General features: G+C 44.4%; 1 protein-coding gene across 3 annotated transcripts in view; it reads left to right on the forward strand.

Annotated features, from left to right (window-relative positions):
- ZSWIM8 (zinc finger SWIM-type containing 8) overlaps positions 1–27,616 on the forward strand; it is a 147,455-nt gene that overhangs the window by 80,073 nt on the left and 39,766 nt on the right. For all 3 annotated transcript variants that reach the window (XM_073352871.2, XM_073352872.2, XM_073352873.2), the window contains 7 exons: positions 7,771–7,943; positions 14,571–14,678; positions 19,825–19,906; positions 20,357–20,477; positions 20,915–21,116; positions 22,302–22,477; positions 25,338–26,337. In XM_073352871.2, the coding sequence (XP_073208972.1) occupies positions 7,771–7,943; positions 14,571–14,678; positions 19,825–19,906; positions 20,357–20,477; positions 20,915–21,116; positions 22,302–22,477; positions 25,338–26,337 (1,862 nt within the window). The remainder of the gene's footprint in view (positions 1–7,770; positions 7,944–14,570; positions 14,679–19,824; positions 19,907–20,356; positions 20,478–20,914; positions 21,117–22,301; positions 22,478–25,337; positions 26,338–27,616) is intronic.

Raw genomic sequence — 27,616 nt, forward strand, 5'->3', positions numbered from 1 at the left:
ACTTGTGGCACTTAGAGACTAACAAATTTGTTAGTCTCTAAGGTGCCACAAGTACTCCTCGTTCTTTTCTTTTTAATTTTTCTTGTCTCCCCTGATATATTTCCTAGAGTAGTGAAGAGACTATTTGCGCTGTAACATCCAAATGTAGAGCATAAATTAGACCTGTAGCTGGTGATGAGCAGTAATTTTGTGGTGGATGCTTCTTTTCGTTTTGATTTTGTTCCACGTTTTTCTGCCAGTTTAGTGATTGGGTGGCATTCAAATGCACTAATCACCCAGATCAGGAGGAGGATTTGAATCCCAGTGCACAGCAGCAATAAAAAAGATAAACAAGGTACTAGCAAGTTTGTATTAGCATAGAGTTTAAGTACCAAGCAAGAGGTACTACACTGTATATGAATTGTTAGAGAATATTGTGTGCAGTGCTTATAGCAGTCTTGTAAATCATTATAAAATGTCAGTAGCCTGGGTGCATCTGCTTGCCCACCCTGAATGTGATGCTTCTGGGAGAATGGTTTTACATACCTGTGCAAAAATACGTTTTTTTTGTCGTCCCAGGTCAGTGAGTGTGTCGGAGTCTCCAAGGCTGAATATTATTATTTTGGAGGTGGTGCAGCAGAAAAGAGCACAGATACTAAGTCTGAGGAATTTAATTGAGGCTACATGAAAGGATTTGGGACTGATACTCATAGCTAAAAAGGGATATGCCCAGGTGACGGCGGTCTTCATGAGACATTTGAAAAGGACTTTGTTAGCCTTTTCCTGCTCCTGGCGTTTAAAATGTCTCAGTGAGTAACCAGTATTTGTAGAAAGAAAAGGAGGACTTGTGGCACTTTAGAGACTAACAAATTTATTTGAGCATAAGCTTTCATGAGCTACAGCTCACTTCATTGGATGCATTCAATGGAAAATATAGTGGGGAGATTTATATACATAGAGAACATGAAACAATGGGTGTTACCATACACACTGTAAGGAGAGTGATCTCTTAAGGTGAGATATTACCAACAGGAGAGCGGCGGGTGGGGGGTGGAGACAACCTTTCATAGTGATAATCAAGGTGGGCCATTTCCAGCTGTTGACAAGAACGTCTGAGGAACGGTGGGGGTGGGGGTGGGGGAATAAACATGGGGAAATAGTTTTACTTTGTGTAACGACCCATCCACTCCCAGGCTCTATTCAAGCCTAAGTTAATGGTATCCAGTTTGCAATTTAATTCCAATTCAGCAGTCTCTTGTTGGAGTCTGTTTTTGAAGTTTTTTTGTTGAAGAATTGCAACTTTTAGGTCTGTAATCGAGTGACCAAAGAGATTGAAGTGTTCTCCAACAAGATCTCTGTCAAGCATTCTTACAACTACAATACCCACCTCCTGAAGTGAAGAAACAGATTGACAGAGCCAGAAGAGTACCCAGAAGTCACCTACTACAGAACAGGCCCAACGAAGAAAATAACCGAACGCCACTAGCCATCACCTTCAGCCCCCAACTAAAACCTCTCCAACGCATCATCAAGGATCTACAACCTATCCTGAAGGACGACCCATCACTCTCACAGATCTTGGGAGACAGGCCAGTCCTTGCTTACAGACAGCCCCCCAACCTGAAGCAAATACTCACCAGCAACCACACAACAGAACCACTAACCCAGGAATCTATCCTTGCAACAAAGCCCGTTGCCAACTGTGTCCACATATCTCTTCAGGGGACACCATCATAGGGCCTAATCACATCAGCTACACTATCAGAGGCTCGTTCAGCTGCACATCTACCAATGTGATATATGCCACCATGCGCCAGCAGTGCCCCTCTGCCATGTACATTGGTCAAACTGGACAGTCTCTACGTAAAAGAATAAATGGACACAAATCAGATGTCAAGAATTATTTAAAAACCAGTTGGAGAACACTTCAATCTCTTTGGTCACTCGATTACAGACCTAAAAGTTGCAATTCTTCAACAAAAAAAACTTCAAAAACAGACTCCAACGAGAGACTGCTGAATTGGAATTAATTTGCAAACTGTATACAATTAACTTAGGCTTGAATAGAGCCTGGGAGTGGATGGGTCATTACACAAAGTAAAACTATTTCCCCATGTTTATTCCCCCGCCCCCCCCACTGTTCCTCAGACGTTCTTGTCAACTGCTGGAAATGGCCCACCTTCAAAAGGTGTCTCCCCCCCACCTCCCGCTCTCCTGCTGGTTATAGCTCACCTTAAGTGATCACTCTGGTTACAGTATGTATGGTAACACCCATTGTTTCATGTTCTCTATGTATATAAATCTCCCCACTATATTTTCCACTGAATGCATCCGATGAAGTGAGCTGTAGTTCACGAAAGCTTATGCTCAGATAAATTTGTTAGTCTCTAAGGTGCCACAAGTACTCCTTTTCTTTTTGCGAATACAGACTAACACGGCTGCTGCTCTGAAACCTGTCAGTATTTGTAGAGGAAGTTGCCTTATGAAGAGAATGGGTATGCATATAGTAGCTATCCCTGAAGGGTCAGTGAGGTTTTTCCATCCTGCCTGAGAATGTAAATATTAGGGCTGTTGATTAATCGCAGTTAAATCACGTGATTAACTCAAAAAAATTAATCGCAGTTTTAATCTCACTGTTAAACAATAGGATACCAATTGAAATTTATTAAATATTTTTGGATGTTTTTCTACATTTTCAAATATATTGATTTCAATTACAACACAGAATATGAAGTGTACCATGCTCACTTTATATTATTTTTATTACAAATATTTGCACCTTAAAATGATAAAAAAAAAGAAAGAAATCGTATTCTTCAATTCACCACATACAAGTACTGTAGTGCAATTTCTTTATTGTGAAAGTTCAGTTTACAAATATAGGGGTTTTTTTGTTACATAACTACACTCAAAACCAAAACAATGTAAAACTTTAGAACCTACCAGTCCACTCAGTCCTACTTCTTGTTCAGCCAATTGCTAAGAAAAGCAAGGTTGTTTACATTTATGGGAGATACTGCTGCCTACTTCTCTTTTACAATGTCACCATAAAGTGAGTACAGGCATCCGCATGGGATTTTTGTAGCTAGTATTGCAAGGTATTTATGTGCTGGATATGCTAAACATTCATACGTCCCTTCATGCTTCAACCACCATTCCAGAGGACATGCTTCCATGCTGATGACACTCATTAAAAAAATTATGCGTTAATTAAATTTGTGACTGAACTCCTTTGGAGGGGAGAATTGTATGTTTCTGGTTCTGTTTTACCCACATTCTGCCATATATCTCATGTTACAGCAGTCTTGGATGATGACTCGGCACATGTTGTTTCTTTTAAGAACTCTTTCACTGCAGATTTGACAAAACGCAAAGAAGGTACCAAAGTGAGATTTCTAAAGATAGCTACAGCACTCAACCCAAGGCTTAAAAATCTGAAGTACCTTCCAAAATATGAGAGGGACGAGGTGTGGACCATGCTTTCAGAAGTCTTACAAGAGCAAGACTCCAATGCGGAAACTACAGAACCCGAAGCACCAAAAAAGAAAATCAACCTTCTGCTTGAGGCATCTGACTCAGATGATGAAAATGAACATGCTTCAGTCCACACTGCTTTGGATTGTAATTGAGCAGAACCCATCATCAGTATGGATGCATGTCCTCTGGAATGGTGGTTGAAGCATGAAGGGACATATGAATCTTCAGCGCATCTGGCATGTAAATATCTTGCGACACCAGCCACCATGTGAACACCTGTTCTCATGGTAGCTGTGCCATTTGTGTTCACAGTGCCATGTGAACGCCTGTTCTCACTTTCAGGTGACATTCTGAACACAAAGCGGGCAGCATTATCTCTTGCAAATATAAACACACTTGTTTTTCTGAGTGATTGGCTGAACAAGAAATAGGACTGAGTGGACTTGTAGGCGCTAAAGTTTTACATTGTTTTATTTTTGAGTTGAAGTTATGTTAAAAAAAATCTACATTTGTAAGTTGCACTTTCACAATAAAGAGATTGCAACTACAGTACTTGTATAAGGTGAATTGAAAAATACTACTACTCTCTTTTTTACAGTGCAAATATTTGTAATAAAAAATAAATATAAAGTGAGCACTGTACACTTTGTATTCTGACAGGTTTCAGAGTAGCAGCCGTGTTAGTCTGTATCTGCAAAAAGAACAGGAGTACTTGTGGCACCTTAGAGACTAACAAATTTATTAGAGCATAAGCTTTTGTGGGCTACAGTCCACTTCATCGGATGCATAGAATGGAACATATATTATATATACATATATCACACACACATACAGATAAGTTGGAAGTTACCATACAAACTGAGAGAGGCCAATTAGTTAAGATGAGCTATTATCAGTAGGAGAAAAAAACTTTTGTAGTGATAATCTAGATGGCCCATTTAGACAGTTGACAAGAAGGTGTGAGGCTACTTAACTTAAGGAAATAGATTCAATATGTGTAATGACCCAGCCACTCCCAGTGGCTATTCAAACCCAAGTTAATGGTATCTAGTTTACATATTAATTCTCCAACTCAAAGAATATTTCCAACACACCTCTGAACAACATACTAACCCACAGAATCCTTCCTACCAACACTACAAAAAGAAGGATTCTGCTTGGACTCCTCCTGAAGCTCAAAACAAGAGACTGGACTTCTACGTAGATTGCTTCCGTCAACGTGCACGGGCTGAAATTGTGGAAAAGCAGCATCGTTTGCCCCATAACCTCAGCCGTGCTGAACACAATGCCATCAACAGCCTCAGGAGCAACTCTGACATCATAATCAAAAAGGCTGACAAAGGAGGTGCTGTCATCATCATGAATAAGTTGGAATATGAACAAGAAACTGCTAGGCAGCTCTCTAACTCCACATTCTGCAGGCCATTATCCTCTGATCCCACTGAGGATTACCAAAAGAAGCTACACCATCTGCTCAAGAAACTCCCTGAAAAAGCATAGGAACAGATCTATGCAGACACATGCCTAGAACCCCGACCAGGGGTATTCTATCTGCTTCCCAAGATCCATAAACCTGGGAATCCTGGACGCCCCATCATCTCAGGCATTGGCACCCTGGCAGCAGGATTGTCTGGCTATGTGGACTGTCTCCTCAAGCCCTATGCTACCAGCACTCCCAGCTGTCTTCGAGACACCACTGACTTCCTGAGGAAACTACAATGCATCGGTGATCTTCCTGATAACACCATCCTGGCCACTATGGATGTAGAAGCCCTTTACACCAACATTCCACACAAAGATGGACTACAAGCTATCAGGAACAGTATCCCCGATAATGTCACGGCAAACCTGGTGGCTGAACTTTGTGACTTTGTCCTCACCCATAACTATTTCACATTTGGGGACAATGCATACCTTCAAGTCAGCGGCACTGCTATGGGTACCCGCATGGTCCCACAGTATGCTAACATTTTTATGGCTGACTTAGAACAACGCTTCCTCAGCTCTCATCCCCTAACACCCCATCTCTACTTGCGCTACATTGATGACATCTTCATCATCTGGACCCCTGGAAAAGAAGTCCTTGAGGAATTCCACCATGATTTCAACAATTTCCATTCCACCATCAACCTCAGCCTAGACCAATCCACACAAGCGGTCCATTTCCTGGACACTACTGTGCTAATAGGTGATGGTCACATAAACACCACCCTATACCGGAAACCTACATGCCGCCAGCTTCCATCTAGGACACACCACATGATTATTTGTCTACAGCCAAGCTCTAAGGTACAACCGCATTTGCTCCAATCCCTCAGACAGAGACAAATACCTACAAGATCTCTATCAAGCATTCTTACAACTACAATACCCACCTGCTGAAGTGAAAAAACAGATTGACAGAGCCAGAAGAGTACCCAGAAGTCACCTACTACAGAACAGGCCCAACAAAGAAAATAACAGAATGCCACTAGCTGTCACCTTCAGCCCCCAACTAAAACCTCTCCAACGCATCATCAAAGATTTACAACCTATCCTGAAAAATGATCCCTCACTCTCACAGATCTTGGGAGACAGACCAGTCCTCGCTTACAGACAGCCCCCCAACCTGAAGCAAATACTCACAAGCAACCACACAGCAGAACCACTAATCCAGGAACCTATCCTTGCAACAAAGCCCGATGCCAACTCTGTCCACATGTTTATTCAAGTGACACCATCATAGGACCTAATCACATTAACCACGCCATCAGGGGCTTGTTCACCTGCTCATCTACCAATATGATATATGCCATCATGTGCTAGCAATGCCCCTCTGCCACGTACATTGGCCAAACCGGATAGTCTCTACGCAAAAGACTAAATGGACACAAATCTGGCATCAGGAATCATAACATTCAAAAATCGGTAGGAGAACACTTCAACCTCACTGGTCACTCAGTAAAAGATTTAAGAGTGGCAATTTTGCAACAGAAAAGCTTCAAAAACAGACTCCAACGCGAAACTACTGAGCTTGAATTAATATGCAAACTAGATACCATTAACTTGGGTTTGAATAGCCACTGGGAGTGGCTGGGTCATTACACATATTGAATCTATTTCCTTAAGTTAAGTAGCCTCACACCTTCTTGTCAACTGTCTAAATGGGCCATCTAGATTATCACTACAAAAGTTTTTTTTCCTACTGATAATAGCTCATCTTAACTAATTGGCCTCTCTCAGTTTGTATGGTAACTTCCAACTTATCTGTATGCGTGTATGATATATGTGTATATATAATATATATGTTCCATTCTATGCATCTGATGAAGTGGGCTGTCGCCCACAAAAGCTTATGCTCTAATAAATTTGTTAGTCTCTAAGGTGCCACAAGTACTCCTGTTCTTTTTATATTCTGTGTTGTAATTGAAATCAATATATTTGAAAATGTAGAAAACATCCAAAAATATTTAAATAAATGGTATTCTATTCTTGTTTAACAATGCGATTAATTGTAATTAATTTTTTTAATCACTTGACAGCCCTAGTAAATATGTAATTGAATTCCTTCTATGTTTTCTCATGGAATAATTAGATTGGTTTCTTTTTAAAAGGGTCACTGTAATTTCTATTTACCATTTATTTTAGTTTCATAGAAGAAGATGCTTTAGTGCCACAGAATACAAGTTATAAAAATAGATATCTACAAAATCACAAGGAGGTGTGGACTTATCTTTACTCCTTCTGGAGCAATAATTCCTGGCTTGTTGAATGTTGGTGGTTTCTGTAGTGGACAAAAGTGCTAATAGGTGCTCATGCATAACAGAGAGCTGCCCCATTTTACTTATTTCAGCATTCTGAAAGTTCATCTGGTTAGAAGATTTTTCTTAGAATCATTTGGTTTGGAAGTAGCATCTTAGGGTTCATCTAGCTCATTCATCTTCAATATAGCAGGACTGAATTAAGTCATCCTAAACCATGCCTAATGCAGGTACGTAGTCCAGCCTTGAACATCTCTGCTGAACAAGGTTCCACAATTTTTGTGCAAGCTTGCCTGGCTTTTCCTTGGCTATAGATTAATCTCTTGCAAGGTGTAGATGGCTTGCTGCTAAAATGTGATATACATCTGACATCAGCCAAATGGGAAGAACCCAGTGCTGGAGACTTAACAAGTTGCTGTCCCAGTGTGATTGCTGTTCTAATAATCAGAAGAACTTTACTGTTTAACATTAAAGTACAATTTTAAAGTGCACATGCACAAGTGTTCCTTTGCATTCTGCACAGTGTCACACACTGATGCGCAGGGGACAGTAACTTTGGCCTATTCTCCAACAGGTTTCCACCTGAGTGCCACAGTGGTACCTCCGCAGATGGTGCCACCAAAAGGTGCATACAACGTGGCCGTGATGTTTGACCGATGCAGGATCACCTCATGCAGCTGTACCTGTGGAGCTGGGGCCAAGTGGTGTGCCCATGTCGTGGCCCTCTGTCTCTTCCGGATACACAATGTAGGCCTTTAAATACAATTCTGTCATTCTCTAGGTATCTTCCTGTAATGATGTAGGGGCTTAAAGCTCCATAACATGACCCTGCTTGCTTCTCTCCAGTGAAGTTATTCTTGACAGTTCCTTATCTAATGGCATGATAGTTGTGAGTCATGCAGCTTTTGAGACTGGAATCTTCGTATGGTAATGCAGGCCCTATGCATTCACAGTTTGAATCTAAAGTTGCAGAATATCTTTTGATACTGTGCATCCCACTGTGACTAGATAGGATATCCCACTCTGCCCTATTTAATTGTTCCCTAGGATTGTGTATTCTTCCTTCAATCTGCAAAGGGTCAGCAGTGGAGTAAATCTTGTGCTGGAAGTCTTTGTAAGCATGGGATTTCTTGGGATTTGAAAGCTGTTGTGCTGTTCAATCATCCTGAGCTGCATTTCAGTCAATCTTGGTCTCCGTATGCACTCACTCATTGAACAGACGGTGCTGCCGAGAGGGAGTCTGCTGCCTGCCAGTCTGACACCCAAAGTGAGAGTCTTGATTTTTTATTAGTGCCAGCCATGTGCATAGCAATGCACAAATATAATGAAGAGGTAGGTACCCCTTGCCCCAAGGTGCTCCAGTTGAAAATGGGCAGAATATAATGTTAAGACACACAAAATATACATGTGGAGGGTCTAGTCTTTTGTTGCAGATTTATCTGCTTAGTGGATTGTTTTTGAGAAGCTTTGCAGAAATACATTTTAAGGAGGGATTTGAGTATAGATTGTGGAATGGAAAAGTAGATTCTGCATTGCCATGGCGCAATTACAGTCCATAGTGGTTTTTAATCAATCCCAGGCCCTCTAAATACATAAAGAGATGCTAATTACCTGTTGAGAAATTCTCTAATAGTTTATCAGTGGTATTTCACAATGGATAATCATCATGAGCTTAAACTGATTCTTGCTGCCTTCAGTCTCCAGGTGGCAGCTGAGTATTTTAAACCCAATTTCTGCTCTCAAATGTTTTCTCCTTTGAAAAGTTGGTGTGGGAGGCTGAGAATAGGCAGCAGCTTTCCTGATTCACAGCATTAGGCAGAAAAAGGTTTGGAGCCCCCTATGCGTATGCCAACACTACAAAATTAGGTCGCATTTACAGAAGTTGGTTTTTTAGAAATCGTTTTTATATAGTCGACTGTGTGTGTCCCCACAGAAAATGCTCTAAGTGCATTAAGTGCATTAACTCGGTGGAGTGCTTCCACAGTACCGAGGCTAGCGTCGACTTCCGGAGTGTTGCACTGTGGGTAGCTATCCCACAGTTCCTGTAGTCTCCGCTGCCCATTGGAATTCTGGGGTTGAGATCCCAATGCCTGTTGGGGCAAAAAACATTGTCGCGAGTGGTTCTGGGTACGTGTCATCAGGACCTCCCTCCCTCCCTCCTTCTGTGAAAGCAACGGCAGACAATCGTTTCGCGCCTTTTTTCCTGAGTTATCTGTGCAGACGCCATACCACGGCAAGCATGGAGCCCGCTCAGCTCACTGTCACCGTATGTCTCCTGGGTGCTGGCAGACGTGATACTGCATTGCTACACAGCAGCAGCAACCCGTTGCCTTGTGGCAGCAGACAGTGCAATAGGCCTGAAAACCATCCTCATCGTGTCCGAGGTGCTCCTGGCCGCCTCGGTAAGGTCAGTCAGGAGCGCCTGGGCAGATATGGGCACAGGGACTAATTTAGGAGTGACTCGACTGGGTCATTCTCTTTAGTCCTGCAGGCAGTCCTATTGTACCATCTTATGGTGAGCAGGCAGGAGACGTGAGGATGGCTAGCAGTCCTATTGCACCATCTTCTGCCGAGCAGCTAGGAGGTGTGGATGGCTTGCAGTCCTACTGCACCGTCTGCTGCCAGCCAAAGATGTAAAAGATAGATGGAGTGGATCAAAACAAGAAATAGACCAGATTTGTTTTGTATTCATTTGCTCCCCCCTCCCTCCCTCCGTGAAATCAACGGCCGACAATCGTTTTGGTGAGGTCTGTCGGGGACACCTTGAAAACTTTAATGGAGATTCAGTCCTCCCTGAAATACCAGAGGGAGGGATAGCTTGGTGGGTTGAGCATTGGCCTGCTAAACCCAGGGTTTTGAGTTCAATCCTTGAGGGGGCCATTCTGTGTGACAGTTGTTTTTGTTTCTCCTTGATGTAAAGCCACCCCCTTTGTTGATTTTAATTCCCTGTAAGCCAACCCTGTAAGCCATGTCGTCAGTCGCCCCTCGCTCCGTCAGAGCAACAGCGGATGATCGTTCCGTGCCTTTTTTCTATGCAGACCCCATACCACGGCAAGCATGGAACCCACTCAGATCACTTTGGCAATTAGGAGCACGTTAAACACCACACGCATTAGCCAGCAGTATATGCAGCACCAGAACCTGGCAAAGCGAAACCGGGCGAATAGGCGACGTCAGCGCGATGACGAGAGTGATGAGGACATGGACACAGACTTCTCTCAAACCATGGGCCCTGGCAGTGCGGGCATCATGGTGCTAATGGGGCAGGTTCATGCTGTGGAACACCGATTCTGGGCCTGGGAAACAAGCACAGACTGGTGGGACCACATAGTGTTGCAAGTCTGGGACAATTCCCAGTGGCTGCGAAACTTTCGCATGCGAAAGTGCACTTTCATGGAACTTTGTGACTTGCTTTCCCCTGCCCTGAAGCAAGAGAATACCAAGATGAGAGCAGCCCTCACAGTTGAGAAGCGAGTGGCGATAGCCCTGTGGAAGCTTGCAACGCCAGACAGCTACCGGTCAGTTGGGAATCAATTTGGAGTGGGCAAATCTACTGTGGAGGCTGCTGTGATGCAAGTAGCTCACGCAATCAAAGATCTGCTGATATCAAGGGTAGTGACCCTGGGAAATGTGCAGGTTATAGTGGATGGCTTTGCTGCAGTGGGATTCCCTAACTGTGGTGGGGCCATAGACGGAACCCATATCCCTATCCTGGCACTGGAGCACCAAGCCAGCGAGTACATAAACCACAAGGGGTACTTTTCAATAGTGCTGCAAGCTCTGGTGGATCACAAGGGACGTTTCACCAACATCAACGTGGGATGGCCGGGAAAGGTACATGATGCTCTCATCTTCAGGAACTCTGGTCTGTTTCAAAAGCTGCAGGAAGGGACTTTCTTCCCAGACCAGAAAATAACTGTTGGGGATGTTGAAATGCCTATAGTTATCCTTGGGGACCCAGCCTACCCCTTAATGCCATGGCTCATGAAGCCATACACAGGCAGCCTGGACAGTAGTCAGGAGCTGTTCAACTACAGGCTGAGCAAGTGCAGAATGGTGGTAGAATGTGCATTTGGACATTTAAAAGCGCGCTGGTGCAGTTTACTGACTCAGTTAGGCCTCAGCGAAACCAATATTCCCATTGTTATTACTGCTTGCTGTGCGCTCCACAATATGTATGAGAGTAAGGGGGAGACATTTATGGCGGGGTGGGAGGTTGAGGCAAATTGCCTGGCTGCTGGTTACGTGCAGCCAGACACCAGGGCGGTTAGAAGAGCACAGGAGGGCGTGGTGCGCATCAGAGAAGCTTTGAAAACCAGTTTCATGACTGGCCAGGCTACGGTGTGAAAGTTCTGTTTGTTTCTCCTTGATGAAACCCCCCGCCTCTTGGTTCACTCTACTTCCCTGTAAGCTAACCACCCTCCCCTCCTCCCTTCGATCACCACTTTCAGAGGCAATAAAATCATTGTTGCTTCACATTCATGCATTCTTTATTCATTCATCACACAAATAGGGGGATAACTGCCAAGGTAGCCAGGAGGGGTGGTGGAGGAGGGAAGGACAAGGCCACACAGCACTTTAACAATTTAAAACTTTAAAACTTACTGAATGCTAGCCTTCTGTTTCTTGGGCAATCCTCTGGGGTGGAGTGGCTGAAGGCCCCCGCACCGCGTGCTTGGGCGTCTGGGTGAGGAGGCTATGGAACTTGGGGAGGAGGTCAGTTGGTTACACAGGGGCTGTAGCGGCAGTCTGTGCTCCATCTGCCTTTCCTGCAGCTCACCCATATGCTGGAGCATATTAGTTTGATCCTCCAGCAGCCTCAGCATTGAATCCTGCCTCCTCTCATCACGCTGCCACCACCTTTCAGCTTCAACCCTCTCCACAGCCCTCCACCTCTCCTCCCGGTCATTTTGTGCTTTCCTGCTCTCTGACATTGTCTGCCTCCACACATTCATCTGTGCTCTGTCAGTGTGGGAGGACAGCATAAGCTCAGAGAACATTTCAAATGTGAGTGCGTTTTTTTCTCCTTCTGATCTTCAGTAGCCTCTGGGAGGGAGAAGATCCTGTGATTCTTGAAACACATGCAGCTGGTGGAGAAAAAAAAAGGGACAGTGGTATTTAAAAAGACACATTTTATAGAACAATGGGTACACTCTTTCATGGTAAACCTTGCTATTAACATTACATACATAGCACATGTGCTTTCGTTACAAGGTTGCATTTTGCCTCCCCACCCCATCACGTGGCTAGCCCCTCAACCCTCCCCCCTCTACGTGGCTAACAGCAGGGAACATTTCTGTTCAGCCACAGGCAAACCGCCCAGCAGGAATGGGCACCTCTGAATGTCCCCTTAAGAAAAGCACCCTATTTCAACCAGGTGACCATGAATGATATCACTCTCCTGAGGATAACACAGAGAGATAAAGAACGGATGTTGTTTGAATGCCAGCAAACATACACTGCAATGCTTTGTTTTACAATGATTCCCGAGTACGTGCTACTGGACTGGAGTGGTAGTGTGTCCTACCATGGTGGATGGAATAAGGCTGCCCTCCCCAGAAACCTTTTGCAAAGGCTTTGGGAGTATATCCAGGAGAGCCACAAATGCATCATTAAACATGCTTGCTTTTAAACCAAGTATAGTATTTTAAAAGGTACATTCACCAGAGGTCCCTTCTCCCCCTGGCAGGTCCAGGAGGCAGCCTTGGGTGGGTTCAGGGGGTACTGGGTCCAGGTCCAGGGTGAGAAACAGTTCCTGGCTGTCGGGAAAACCGGTATCTCCGCTTGCTTGCTGTGAGCTATCTACAACCTCCTCATCATCATCTTCTTCATCCCCAAAACCTGCTTTCGCGTTGCCTCCATCTCCACTGAAGGAGTCAAACAACACGGCTGGGGTGGTGGTGGCTGAACCCCTAAAATGGTATGCAGCTCATCATAGAAGCGGCATGTTTGGGGCTCTGACCTGGAGCAGCCATTTGCCTCTCTGTTTTTCTGGTAGGCTTGCCTCAGCTCCTTAAGTTTCACGCGGCACTGCTTTGGGTCCCTGTTATAGCCTTTGTCCTTCATGCCCTGGGAGATTTTGACAAATGTTTTGGTATTTCGAAAACTGGAATGGAGTTCTGATAGCACGGATTCCTCTCCCCACACAGCAATCAGATCCCGTACCTCCCGTTCGGTCCACGCTGGAGCTCTTTTGCGATTCTGGGACTCCATCATGGTCACCTCTGCTGATGAGCTCTGCATGGTCACCTCTGCTGATGAGCTCTGCACTCACCTGCCGCTTGCCACGTTGGCCAAACAGGAAATTGAAATTCAAAAGTTCCTGTCTACCTGGCCAGTGCATCTGAGTTGAGAGTGCTGTCCAGAGCAGTCACAATGGAGCACTCTGGCATAGCTCCCGGAGGCCAATACCTTCTAATTGCATCCACAGTATCCCAAATTCGACCCGGCAAGGCCGATTTCAGGGCTAATCCCCTTGTCAAGGGTGGAGTAAGAAAATCGATTTTAAGAGCCCTTTAAGTCGAAAAAAGGGCTTCGTCAAGTGGACGGGTGCAGGGTTAAATCGATTTTACACTGCTAAATTTGACCTCAACTCCTAGTGTAGACCAGGGCTATGTGACAAAAGCAAACAAGCATCTCTTCCATCAGAAAGGTTTTGCTTATTATTGAGAGCATCGTGTTGTTTGCATATACTGAGTGCAAAAAGGAAGCTATATGTAAAGGGTATTGCTATATGCAGACATACCCAGATTCAGAACTATACCAATTGTCAATGCTATCTTACTCATTGAAATGCTCTCACTTTATTCCAGTTTACATTTAGGTGGCTTCTGCTGGGAGATTGTGAAAGAATTTATGGAATTGGCTTTTGCTGTGTCTCTAATCTATTTCTTAAAAAGCCTGTAATGAAGTGAAACTGAATTTAGCATTAGAATGAATAAGCATCTAACAGTGTAAGTGGAATGAGTGGTGATCCACAGAGCTGTTTCCTTTGCCAAAAGCTAAAAAAGAATGGCCTGTTTTAGAGGTTTGTTTGTGAATTCTTTGCCAGTGTTTGTGGAACTGCTAGTAACAACAGAGCTTATTTCCAGCTGTTAGCAGAATTTCCATGACAAGGGATCCTTTTTTTAAAAACAGGTTGTATAAAACTAAGTCCTAGATGGTTTGAGTTTAGGCTACAATATTGTCTTATATGATTACAAGGAAAATCCATATTCACATAGAGCCAGGAACCTGTGCTACGAACCTGCTAGAAACACCTGTGCTTAAACATGGCTGTTACTAGCACTGATTCAGTCATCGGTTGGACAGGGCTTAGTTCTGTCCGACCTTGTTGACAGTAGTACTCTTACATCTCCTCTCTTCTCTCTCCAGGCATCTGCAGTATGCTTGCGAGCACCTGTTTCAGAGTCCTTGTCTCGGCTGCAGAGAGATCAGCTACAGAAATTTGCTCAGTACCTGATCAGTGAACTCCCACAACAGGTAAGTGGAGACAATCCTATAGAATCATAGAATATCAGGGTTGGAAGGGACCTCAGGAGATCATCTAGTCCAACCCCTGCTCAAAGCAGGACCGATCCCCAATTAAATCATCCAGCCAGGGCTTTGTCAAGCCTGACCTTAAAAACTTCTAAGGAAGGAGATTACCACCTCCCTAGGTAACGCATTCCAGTGTTTCACCACCCTCCTAGTTTTTCCTAATATCCAACCTAAATCTCCCCCACTGCAACTTGAGACCATTATTCCTTGTTCTGTCATCTGCTACCACTCAGAACAGTCTAGAGCCATCCTCTTTGGAACCCCCTTTCAGGTAGATGAAAGCAGCTATCAAATCCCCCCTCATTCTTCTCTTCTGTAGACTAAACATCCCCAGTTCCCTCAGCCTCTCCTCATAAGTTATGTGTTCCAGTCCCCTAATCATGTTTGTTGCCCTCCGCTGGACTCTTTCTAATTTTTCCACATCCTTCTTGTAGCGTGGGGCCCAAAAGTGGACACAGTACTCCAGATGAGGCCTCACCAGTGTTGAATAGAGGGGAACGATCACGTCCCTCAGTCTGCTGGCAATGCCCCTACTTATACATCCCAAAATGCCATTGACCTTCTTGGCAACAAGGGCACGCAGTTGACTCATATCCAGCTTCTCATCCACTGTAACCCCTAGGTCCTTTTCTGCAGAACTGCTGCCGAGCCATTCGGTCCCTAGTCTGTAGCGGTGCATTGGATTCTTCCGTCCTAAGTGCAGGACTCTGGCAATGTCTTCGCCCCTTATCGCACCCCTTCCTACTCCATATCAGACTCTACCCCTGTTCCCTACTATCCCCGTTCTGTGTCATCCCCTCATTGACTCTCAAGTTGCAGTGGGGGAGGTTTAGATTGGATATTAGGAAAAACTTTTTCACTAAGAGGGTGGTGAAACACTGGAATGCGTTACCTAGGGAGGTGGTAGAATCTCCTTCCTTAGAGGTTTTTAAGGTCAGGCTTGACAAAGCCCTGGCTGGGATGATTTAACTGGGAATTGGTCCTGCTTTGAGCAGGGGGTTGGACTAGATGACCTTCTGGGGTCCCTTCCAACCCTGATATTCTATGATTCTAACCCTGTTAAACTGAGATCCTTCTGGGTTGCTTTGATCTCTCTGTGTAATGTTTTCCTTCCCAAACAGCCAATTACTGTTCCTGATCACTTTCTAATAACTGGGGAGGCTTTCTTTTGTTGTTTACCACATGGTTTAATAGTTATTTGTTGTCAAGTAAAAGATTAGAAATGTGCCCTAAAAGGGGAGAGGAGAGTGATGCTTAGTCATCTCAAGAAATTGGATATCACCTGGGCATAAACAGGTGTGTAGCTCATGGTTATGAAGATCATACATCTGCCAAAACAAAAGAAATTAACAAGGGGGAAGGGCATAGTGTTCAAAGTACAATTCAGTGTTTGGTTGCCACTTTATTGTGTATGAATTTAGTGCTGATGAAAGCAGCATGATTTGACAGTCCTGAGAACTGTCTACAGAACATATATAGCATGGCCAGCGGCAGTGAAGGATTCCCCACCATGCCTCACCAGTGTTTCAACCCTAATCTAAAGAGGCCACCCCACCTGTAAGGGTGAAAGGATAGTTCAGTTTCTGACTCTGAGCTGTTCAATCTTGCCATCTCTGCTGAGGCTTGCAAAGCAGAGGGACAGCTATGATGGGCTTTATGATGTGGATATCACAGTACTTTCAGACGGGCTGCTGAACAGTCATTGGATCATACTAACTTTTGGTCTCTACCAACCTGGGCTGCATGCAAACCAGTGAGGATGAGATGTAAGGTTTTTACTTAAGCTGGCGTTTCTTAACCAGTGGGTCAGGAGCTGAGAAGGGTTGAAAATTTTAGCACAGTTGGCAAAGAAAATCTCACTCCCCCACACACCCTGACCCTTCAAGGCCAAGTGTTATCTGTCTGACTCTTGAAACACGCACAAATTATATAGGCTTGTTGTTGGTGATATATTTTTTTTTTATTCTTACTTTTACAGTAAATGTAAGGAGGTCTTGAAAAGTTTGAACTGAGAGTAAGGGGTTGCTAATCTGGAAAAGTTGAGCAACACTGGCCTAAGCCACTCAATCCCCCTGCTTCCTCTATATTTATTTGAATTTATGTGCATTCAGTGCACAGTGGGTGCACAGCTTATTTCCACTAGGGGTTAGGATACTGTTAAAATGTGCACAAAGCCCCTTTAGTAACTCATAGAACTTTAATAAGAACAATGTAAGTAAGACTGCAACCACCAAAAGTATTAAACTGCTTAGGAGCAGAAAATAGAGCAATCACATCAATGTAAAGACAATAACATACAGGTACTGTCTCTTTGCTGTAGATAGACCGTGAACCAGTACCAGTTACATTTCTTCCTGCTGGTGTATGTAAGAGAACCAGCCTTTCTCGCCCCCTCCAGATTTTGTGGATTTAGGTATTTGGGCAGTGATTAGAAAAAGGCATCCGGAAACACGAGTAGTGCTGCTGGCAGTTGTTCCTTAGCAATGAATGAGCTGGTATAAGGGAAGGTGTATTATCTCCTTCAATAGTGCATGCCCGCTGTGACCCCAAGAACAGCTGGATGATTAAATTATTACCATTTTACCAGATGATCTGATCGGATGTTGCCCAACAGGAAAGTTTTAGGCGTTATTGGAAAATCTATCTTAATCTGTTTAATATAATCTTGGATCATTTTCACTTCCCAAAGGGCCTTTGATAAGGGAGGGAATGCCCCAAACTCATCCCGCAGCCCTCAGAGTGTTGGGGATCAAGGTGTCTTGGGTGTGGCTGCTTGTGAGGACTTTGTGTATACAATGTAAAGCATTGGTTCTGTGAACCACTGGTGGTCCACAGAGAGCTGGAGTGTCACATGAGGTGGCTTTTTCCACTTATTTCCAGTTGATGAAATATTGCCACAGAGAAGCTATTCACTCACAAATGTGGAGGGGAAGTGGTCCACTGGCGCATGAATGTAACGGGTGGAGTTCTTGAGATAATGTCTGTGCTGTGAAAAAAGAAAGCACTGATGTCAATCATTTGGAACTTGTTACCCAGTTCTCCTTCTGAGGGCTACCTGCACTGGGGAACCCAGTCTCCCTATTTCAATTAAGCACACAAGTTCGTTTTGCTGAGACATTGCTCCCTCAGGCACTTGTTTCGTGTAGTGAGTATTCCCTTCCTGCTGCAATTCCTCAGTGCTGCAGCCTTCAATGTGTGAGGTTGTCTTAGCAAGTGATTTCTCACCTCTCTACATCTTGCAAAATATAGTAATGGGAAAGCTGCAAGAGCCACCTAATGCCTAGCCTGTTTCTCCAGGTGCCTCATAGACACGAAATGCCCCCACTGAACAGTTGTGGTTATTGTTTTCCTTCAGTCTGTTTATAAGTGAAGATTGGCCCATATCATTCACAAATTTCTTACTATGTAGGAGGATGTGCAGTGTTTTATGCTTTAGTCTCAGGTACACGATCATGTTTACCCCAACATTTTGCTGTGCAAAGTGGGGGTATGTTGAGAGTGGAGGCCTGTCTTTGACCCTCTGTTGTATCACTCTTAAGTTTGAGCTATCTTCATAATCCATTGTGCTCATTGTGAGCATGAATCCTGGTAGCAAATGGATCCAAAACTGCAGCCCTATACTAGTTTGAAAATCAGGAAAGCCAGCCTTCCTCCCTGCATTGTGGCTCCTAGGAAGGCTGGACTAAACCTAGGTTTTAAAGCTCCAAATCACCTGGAGACAGTGCTATTCAGCTTCTTAGGGAATGACTTGGGGATAAGAAATGGAAACACATATAGTGGGTACAAGAAAATGGTGGTGGTGGCCTCTCAACTGCAGCCACTCAAAAGAGAAGCTTGGAATTTTACTGCTGTCTCCCATTCTCCCCCAGAAGGTTTGATAAGCCACTCCTTTCCGTGTTGCTTTGGTTTACCTGTTAGGATGCAAACTCTATGATGCAAACTTTGCATAAAGGTTTACATTAAGAAGAAAGGTGAAAAAGTGGAATGACTAGGGTTATACTATGGTATCAGCAATAGTGCATGGCGTTCCCTCCACTCTCCTGTTTTTTGAAAGGGCTATTACATGTGTCCAGCATGCAAGAACCTCTGGGTTGAAAACTAGGAAAGGAGCCCTGTCAGGGTTCCCTCCCCACTCTGAACTCTAGGGTACGGATGTAGGGACCCGCATGAAAGACCCCCCCCAAGCTTATTTCTACCAGCTTAGGTTAAAACTTCCCGAAGGCACGAAGTCTTTGCCCTTGGATTAGATAAAACGCTGCCACCACCAAGTGATCTAACAAACAACTAGGGAAAGGACGACTTGGAGTTCCTATTTCCCCAAAATATCCCCCCAAGCCATTGTAACCCCTTTCCTGGGGAGGCTTGAGAATAAACAAGATGATCACAAACCAGCCTTGGATTTTTAAGACCCAAAAAACCCAGTCAGATTCTTAAAAAACAGAACTTTATTAGAAGAACAAAAAAAGATAAGAGAACAACTCTGTAAGATCAGAATGGAAGATAATCTTACAGGCAGTCAGATTCAAAACACAGAGAATCCCTCGAGGCAAAACCTTAAGTTACAAAAAGACACAAAAACAGAAATACACATTTCCTCCAGCACAGCAAATTTCACAAGCCAGAACAAAGAGAACCTAACACATTTTCTAGCTAGGTTACTTACTAACTTTACAGGAGTTGATTTGCATCCTTGATCTGTTCCCGGCAAAGGTATCACACAGACAGACAAAAGCCTCCCCCTCCCCCGCCCTCCAGATTTGAAAGTATCTTGTCCCCTCATTGGTCATTTTGGGTCAGGTGTCAGCAGGGTTACCTGAGCTTCTTAACCCTTTACAGGTGAAAGGACTTTGCCTCTGGCCAGGAGGGATTTTATAGCACTGTATACAGAAAAGTGGTTACCCTTCCCTTTATATTTATGACAAGCCCTAAAGGGTAACCTGGATTTAAGTGTTTTTAAACTGCTCTGACAAGCCAACAGTTCCTCAGTAACAATAATGAAAATCAGAGTAGCTTCTTGGTTTGTTATGACAAGGCAAGACATGCAGATTTACTTTCAAGTCACATTCAATATGTTTCTCTTGTGTTTTAGATTCTTCCTACTGCTCAGCGCCTACTGGATGAGCTGCTGTCTTCTCAGTCCACTGCCATCAACACAGTGTGTGGAGCCCCAGGTAATTTGGATAGTTTTTCTCTGATTTGATTCTCTGTTATCTGCCTCAAGGATGGGAGCAGATATTTCTCCGTTGGGTGATGTTACTAAATTACTGGGACACTGCTCCTGAGATTGCTGTGGGAAGACAAGGAAAGGGGATAAGTATAAGGATATGTGTAAACAGAGTTACTGGAGGGAACTGCTGGTGCTGCAGACTGATGAGAAGGCATGGTGTGGAATCTTTAGATACTGCACAGCTTGGCTATTTTCAGTGGAAGATACTTTCCATTAACCCATTGTGCAATGACTGCAATATGTTTCCAGGCCACATGAACAGTTCTGAGACTGTTGCTTTCTGGATGGGATGAAGTTAAGGCGCCTTGCTTATATGTGGCCTGCAATTTCTTGGGTTGTGGGGTGTAGACTGCATCTCTCCGACACCTGCAAACTGTGTATGTTCTTTCTCAAGATCCCACTGCTGGTCCCTCAGCCTCAGACCAAAGCACCTGGTACCTGGATGAATCTACTTTAAGTGACAACATAAAGAAAACCCTTCACAAATTCTGTGGGCCCTCTCCTGTTGTCTTCAGGTAAACTGCGTCATCTTCAGAGTAAGGACTGTATTCCTGCCTACAAAGGGTTGCGGAACATGGACTCAGAGTCCATGGGAGTGCTCTCCTTTGCTTCTACATGGACGTATGGTGTATAAGTGAGCATCGTGCCATGAAACTAAGGATGCTTAATTGTGGGGTCACTCTCCAGGTAATGTTCTCTGTCTGTGCATGTCTGTTGCAATGTTGAGTCTCAGTAGATAAAAACCCTCTCTAGCACTCATTTAGTCTGTGCACAATGTGTATACATATAACTTGCCTGTTCCTGTCTGACTCCTGTTATGCTTACTCTTAAGTGACATACATTTGTCAAAGCCCCTCTCAAAATGGAAATATTTGATGGCCCAGAATCTATTTTTGTGCTGCTGTGCTCTGTCGTCTTCATTCCTGTTCTCCTTCCCCTTTCACTCTCTCAGTGATGTGAACTCTATGTACCTCTCCTCCACGGAGCCACCAGCCGCTGCCGAGTGGGCATGTCTCCTGCGTCCCCTGAGAGGGAGAGAGCCTGAGGGGATCTGGAACCTGCTCTCTATTGTTCGGGAGATGTTCAAGAGAAGGGACAGCAATGCAGCCCCTCTGCTGGAGATCCTGACTGACCAGTGTCTGACCTATGAGCAGGTATTCAGTCCCTCCTGGGGAAGCAGATCAGCCACTGGGGAACCAGTCAATGGTGATGACTGTTCAATGCTGTTAGAATTAATGGCTTGGAAAAATTTAGAGTCTTTGTGCATTGTGGGAGAGGCACATTCCCTCCAAAGTGAACTGCTCTTCAGTGAGCTGCTGTGGTCAGACTTTGGGTGCTGGATAGGTGATGCTCACAACTCCATTGCACCCCAAGATGATGTCAAATATGTGTATTTGTGTTAACACTGGTATGTGGTTTAAATCCTTTTTGTCATCTCTTGCCTGTGCATCTTTTGTCCAGTCAGTGCAGTTTACTCTGTTGATTTTTCCAAAACAAAGTCCCATCTGTTATGACCATTACTTTTGTATTGACTTTAAGGGATATGGTTGGATGACAGAATTTCAAACACTTTGGTTATTTGGTAGAAAATAGCTTTTGGAAGCTTTGAGCCTTTACTTTAAATCTGTTAACAATAGCAATAATAACAATTTTTGTGTGAATTTAGTGGTAGGGAAAAGGTTCATTTTGACAATCCTAGACACTGAGGTTGTCACTCCACATTGCAGGTGTAACCATGGGTTTCTTCAGTGCATGCTTTTCCCCCCATTACTCTATCATATACCTCTACCTTAGTTGGAGTGGGGAAAATCAAAGGTTTCTCTCTCCATGCCCATTCAGTCCTTGCTCTGTCTGATGATGTAGCTAAGAAGAGAACCATTTGTGAGAGTGGATATTATCTAGGCATCTGTTCTCTCACAGCCAGACTGAACCTACAAAATTCATTTCACATAGGTCACTCAACTGCAACCAGGAGGTGGTAACTTTAGTCACTACCAGTGTGCTGGATTTGCCACTATTGTACTGCAGAGTATGTTTTATAGCTCTTTTCCCTATCTCCAGTCATTCTGCTCTTGTTCTCATTCTTGTCTGAGGTTCCATCCAGCTCTGTTTCTATGGGTCCCTTCTTTGTATGCCTCTGCTTTAATGCCCATAATTCATTTAGAAAGAAATAAAAAAACAAGGCATTGCATGCCTAGCAACAGAATTTACTATTCCTGATTGTCATTTACGATTTACTTCCAGAATTCAGGTCCTCCAGCCTGTGCAAATGTGGGGTGGGTGGGACTCGGGAATCGGATGTTTGGGCACAGCTGCATTGAATGTATCTTCTTCTGCAGATAACGGGTTGGTGGTACAGCGTGCGAACATCTGCATCCCACAGCAGTGCTAGCGGGCACACTGGCCGCAGTAATGGTCAGTCGGAAGTGGCTGCTCATGCCTGTGCCAGCATGTGTGATGAGATGGTGGTTCTCTGGAGGCTGGCTGTCCTAGACCCAACCATCAGCCCACAGAGGTAAGCACCAGGATCAGATAATCTTTAATGAATTCATTAAAGAGTCCAGTCCAACCCCCACTATTTAGCTCTGTGGTGCACACGAACTCTTAGCTTTCTTTCCTTACATGTCTAGTGATTGCCTAATGAGGAAAGTATGATTCAAACTGTTCTGCTGTCCATCCTCATGGCCAAGATGGGCTCTAATGTCCAAGATAAACTTAATCACTTTCAGCTTTAATTGCTAGTATTACTCTGTGTTTTTAACCCTGATTTCCAGAGTGAATAATTTGTCTCTTGTCTGTGTGGTTCCTTTTAACATGCAAATATGGTTATGCACTTAATTTTTCTAATCTGTCCTGATGGAGAGAGCCTTTCTGGAATGGCATTGCCCTGAAGGTTTCAGTTCAGTGATAACACCCAGCCTCCTCTTCATAACTGGTTTCTGGAGTTTCTAGTTTAGAACTAACGTGATCTTTGCAAAGTATCTTGCATTGTTTTGCATTACATTTCAGGTCATGCTGGGTCAGCCAAGTGGCAAAGGTGTCCAGATATAGTTGTATTTTTGGTTTATCCTGCTGTACTTGCTGTATATTTTAGCTTAGTATAGACTGCTGATTTGAGCCCTGGATGCATGTATGTATATTCATTATGGTATTGATGTATGTTTAAGGATACTGGCCCCTGCAGGATACCATTTTGTCTCTGCCCCATTCTGATGTAACACTGATAACTCATTGCCTCTTATTAGTCAGTCTTCCTTACTATACTAGTCAGACCATACTTCTTCGGTGTCTGTGCTGCTTGGGCAGTGCTGTCAAATGCTTTGCTGAAATCTAGTTTAACGATACGCCCAAATTGCCCTCACCGATCTACCCTGTTTCTATATTGAAAATGCCTATTCAGTTCAGTATGGCATGATCTGTTTTATCAATCTGTAGCTGTAACTGGCTAGATTCCTCCACATGTCACACATACATTGTAATGCTTTCTTAGTACTTTAACTTGCAATTTAGTAGTTTCACAGGTTTCTTCTTTACCCAGATCATTCATTATTCTTAAACTTTTTTTAATAATTGGAACTATATTTTGCTTTCTGCAGTCTTGTGTATATTCCTCATGTGTATTCCACGATGTAGTGACAATTATTGCTAGTGGTCCTGTTTCCTCAGCCAGTAGTTTCAGGCCTCTGGGATGAAGCATGATGGTTTATAAACCACAATACTTTGCTAACTTGCACACAATTGACTACCCTCTCCATTTAGCAATAATTGAATAGTAGATGCTGTGTTCAGGTCTCATGTTAAGACTTCTTTATTTTTTACAAAATTTCATAGCTTATGTCATGTTTTATAAAATGTTTGCAGTATTAGGCAAGATATGATGTAGTGCGTTGTCTGTTTGTTATGAAAGATCATAAACAAGAAAAGTTAACTCTTGGTTTGTCAGAATTAATGAAGCCAGGATGATCATTTTGGCATATTTGCTTTTTAGCTCTTTGTTCACTTTCCAATCTTCTAAATTATTATTAAACATTAATATAAAGTCATAACTTTGTAGGATACATCAGTGAGATTAAAAAATTGTGATCTCTGCCCCTAGAGAGTTTACAGTCTGAAATAGAAAAAAAAAAATACCCAGAGAGACAAAGAGAAGACAGTAGGGAATCAGGCATGAGGTTTAAACCAAACAAAAATGTGAGTTATGTTATGTAGTCTGTAAAACATAAAAGTTGTTTCCTTGTTTATAAGGCAGAGTCAAATCATTCTTCCCTTCTATATAGTGGATGTCTATCTTAACGTTCCAGTCATCTGATTAATTCCAAATTGCTAAAAGTTCGTACTTCATTTCAAGCATAATTCAAGTGCCTCTTGCTTTATTTCCAATTCTTCTACAGTTTGTATAGAGTCACCAGAAAGGTGCCCACTTTCAATTCCTTTGACTTGTTTTATTCTCATTCCTGCATGCTGTTTTTCAGTGGAGCATAATGAGGCTTGCTACAGCCTTCACAACTTGTTGCAGCTTCCCCCTATCCTAATGGTACCTTTTCTATGAGTAGTTTCCCTGCCCCTTGCTACCTTTTTAACTAATCCCCATCAGCCTGTTCCTAGCTAATTGGTTTTCTTAGTGGTCAAATGGAAACAGTTGGTGGTATAGAGCTCCTTTTATCCTAATGAGTCCAAACTCTTACATCCCTTGCTCAGTTTACCACCTTTTGCTTCTGGGACTGATAAAATCACTAGAAGATTGAGATGTTCAGTTTTGTTCCCCAGAACTCTGGAATCAATGGCAAAGGTAGGAGGGGGGTTCACTGAAAAACTTGGGATTTCCCCAGTGCTTTAGCAATGTTTTCCTTGGCACTTTGGATGGTTTGTGTAGGCTTTAGTGTTCACGAGAGGCGGACCAATAGCACTGATTGGAGCCAGGCATAGTACAGCTTCAAGCCCTGTGCAAACTTTCTCACTTTGCTTTGCCAGTGATTCTTATTCCGGATGTACAACAGTTCCCTGTTGTAGTCCTTCGCTGTTTACCAGAGTGCTAATGTCACATCTGTGATGGGTGAACTTTGGGATGTAGCTGCTCAGGACCTCACAAGCCAGTGCTTCATCCTGAGCCTCCAGTCTACAACACATTCCCATGTTTGACTTGGCAGCATTTGGCTTCCATGGCATGGGCCTGTGTAGAAGCTGATTTTTGACACGTCTCTTTCCTTTATCTTCTCTGTGCTGTTTTCTGACCGACTATGCCATTTATGCTAATTCAGCAGAAGGGTTTTCTGGGGGAGGATGAGGTATTCTGTGAGGTGGGGGGGGGGTTTTGTCATGGTATGTTTTATGACTGCTTTCTGATCTGTCTTCTCTTCCCTCTCCTCTTCCTCCAGGCGCAGGGACCTTTGCACCCAACTCAGACAGTGGCAGCTGAAAGTCATAGATAATGTCAAGAGGGGGCAGCACAAGAAATCCCTAGAGAAGCTCTTCCAAGGTTTCAAACCAGCTGTGGAAGCCTGTTACTTCAACTGGGAGGAGGCCTATCCCATCCCTGGCATCACCTACAGCAGCACTGATAAGAAGAATTCGTTCTGTTGGGTAAAGGCCGTCCAGCAGAGGAACTGTCGGTTGCAGTGTGTGGAAACCACGTGTGAGGCTGGCAGAGGCCATGGGCAGGAACCTGGGGGAACCTGTCTGCAGCCAGGGGACAGGTCACGCCCCTCTTCGCAAGAGCCAGCTGTCCGTCCTAAGGAACTTATTGGGAAGCGGAAAGTTGTCACTGAAGCCCCCCAGAGGGCTCTGCGCCGACTTTCAGCGGAAGGAGATAAGGTGGTTTATAAGACAGCAGTAGGCAAGGCCAAGCTGCCAGTGGGGAAAAGCTTAGCCAGTAAACATAGTGGGAAACGCCGCATGAGCAGTGAAGACAGCTCTCTGGAACCAGACTTGGCAGAGATGAGCCTGGATGACAGCAGCTTGGCTCTGGGGGCAGAGGCCAGTAACACCTTCAGTTTCACAGAGAGCCCCCTGAATAGGAGCTACAGAGACACCTTTGAAGATGACGGGGGGGTGTACTTCTCGGAGGGTCCTGAGCCCAGCATCCGGAGCAATCCTGCTGCCAAGAAAGCTCCAAAGGATTCCGTGGAAGAAGTGGGCAGTGGAGACGACGATCTGCCTTCTGCAGATGAGAACGGTGCAAGCCGGAAGCCAGCAGTGGGAGAGAATGGTGCAGCAGGGGGCGGGGAGGAGGGAGAAGAGGAAGATGATTACCAGGTGTACTATCTGAATCCACAGGAGGTGGCCAAGGAGGAGGAGGACAAAGCAGAGGGGGGGAATGAAGAGGAGCAGGACATCTTTGCTGGTATAAAGCCCTTGGAGCAGGAGAACAGGATGGAGGTGAGCTAGCTCTAGTTGGAAAATAGCAACGTGATTATTTTTCTTAGTTTTTGTGAGTGTAACATATATAAAGTAAGTTAAAAGAACATTATTAAGTTTGTGAAGACAGGCAAGAATTAAAGTTGGTTGTGCTACATTGTTTTGGTCCCCATTATGATAGTCTTTATGCTGTTTTTTCCTGACCTCCGCGGAAGGGTGAGATTTGGTATCACACGTTCCATTTGAGGCTCTGGAGGGCAGTGTGTTCTAGTGATCGCAAACGCTTCTACCCATTTCCCCCAAAGCTTGACCCTTCTGTCCCTGGCCTAGTTTTGTCTGTTCCCCATCCCTGGCTGCTTTTTCCAGTCTCCTCACCTAGCCATTTCTAATCTCCCCTGCCCCTAGATTCCTTGTGCCAGGTTTCCGGCTCCCCATCCCAGCCTCCTTGCACAGTCATTTCCAGTCCCCCACAATCACCCGGTTCCTTGTTCCCAGCCCCGTCTTCTCCCCTCCCCCACCCCCCCAAATCAACCCAGCTCCTTGTTCCCAATATCCTTGCCCAACCAGTTCTAGTTCCTCCCTCCCACCATCTTGTCTGACCAGTCTCATTTCCTGTCCCCACTGGCTCCCAGGCCCAGTCTCCCTCCCCAGATTCCTTATACAATCTCAGCATTGTTTACCCCAGCTCATTATTAGATCTCTCTCTCTCACCCCACTGGTTCCCAGTCCTAGGTTGCTTGCTCTGCTGGTCCTAGTCTCCCCTCCCCCTCAGCTCCTCATCTAATCTGTCTGTCTCCTGCTACCTGCTGGCTCCCAGTCCTAGTCTCTTGCCCAGCCAGTCCCTCCAACTTCCAGCCTCAGTTTCCCTCTCCCTCACCAGCTTGCGGTCCGAGTCTTTCCTCCCTTCTCCAAGGTGTCTTTTTTCCAATCTGCTCCCCAAACCCCAGGTCCAGCTCTTGTCACCTCTGCGTTCAAATTACACAGGTTTCTTCTCCATACTGCTTGGGCCTGCAGAGCAGACACTGAAAGCACAGGAGAGGCAGGCTCCCTGCTCTCAATTCTGATGCCCAGCCCTGGCTGCAGCAATCCAGAGGGGCAAGTGCAGGTGAAGTCCTGTGAAGCTCAGCCCCATGTGGATAAATTTTGGGGGAATTTATCTGCGAAGCTCTAAGTCTCTCACAAGCATGGGCAAATGGTGCTTTTTTCCCCCAAAGGCTATAACTTGGCTAAATTTGGGTGGATTTTAATGGGAACATCCAAAGGCACATCTCTGACAAAGACCACTCCCCTTCCAAATTTC

This window comes from Lepidochelys kempii, chromosome 7, assembly GCF_965140285.1.
Source record: "Lepidochelys kempii isolate rLepKem1 chromosome 7, rLepKem1.hap1, whole genome shotgun sequence".
In the NCBI taxonomy this organism is placed as follows: domain Eukaryota; kingdom Metazoa; phylum Chordata; order Testudines; family Cheloniidae; genus Lepidochelys; species Lepidochelys kempii.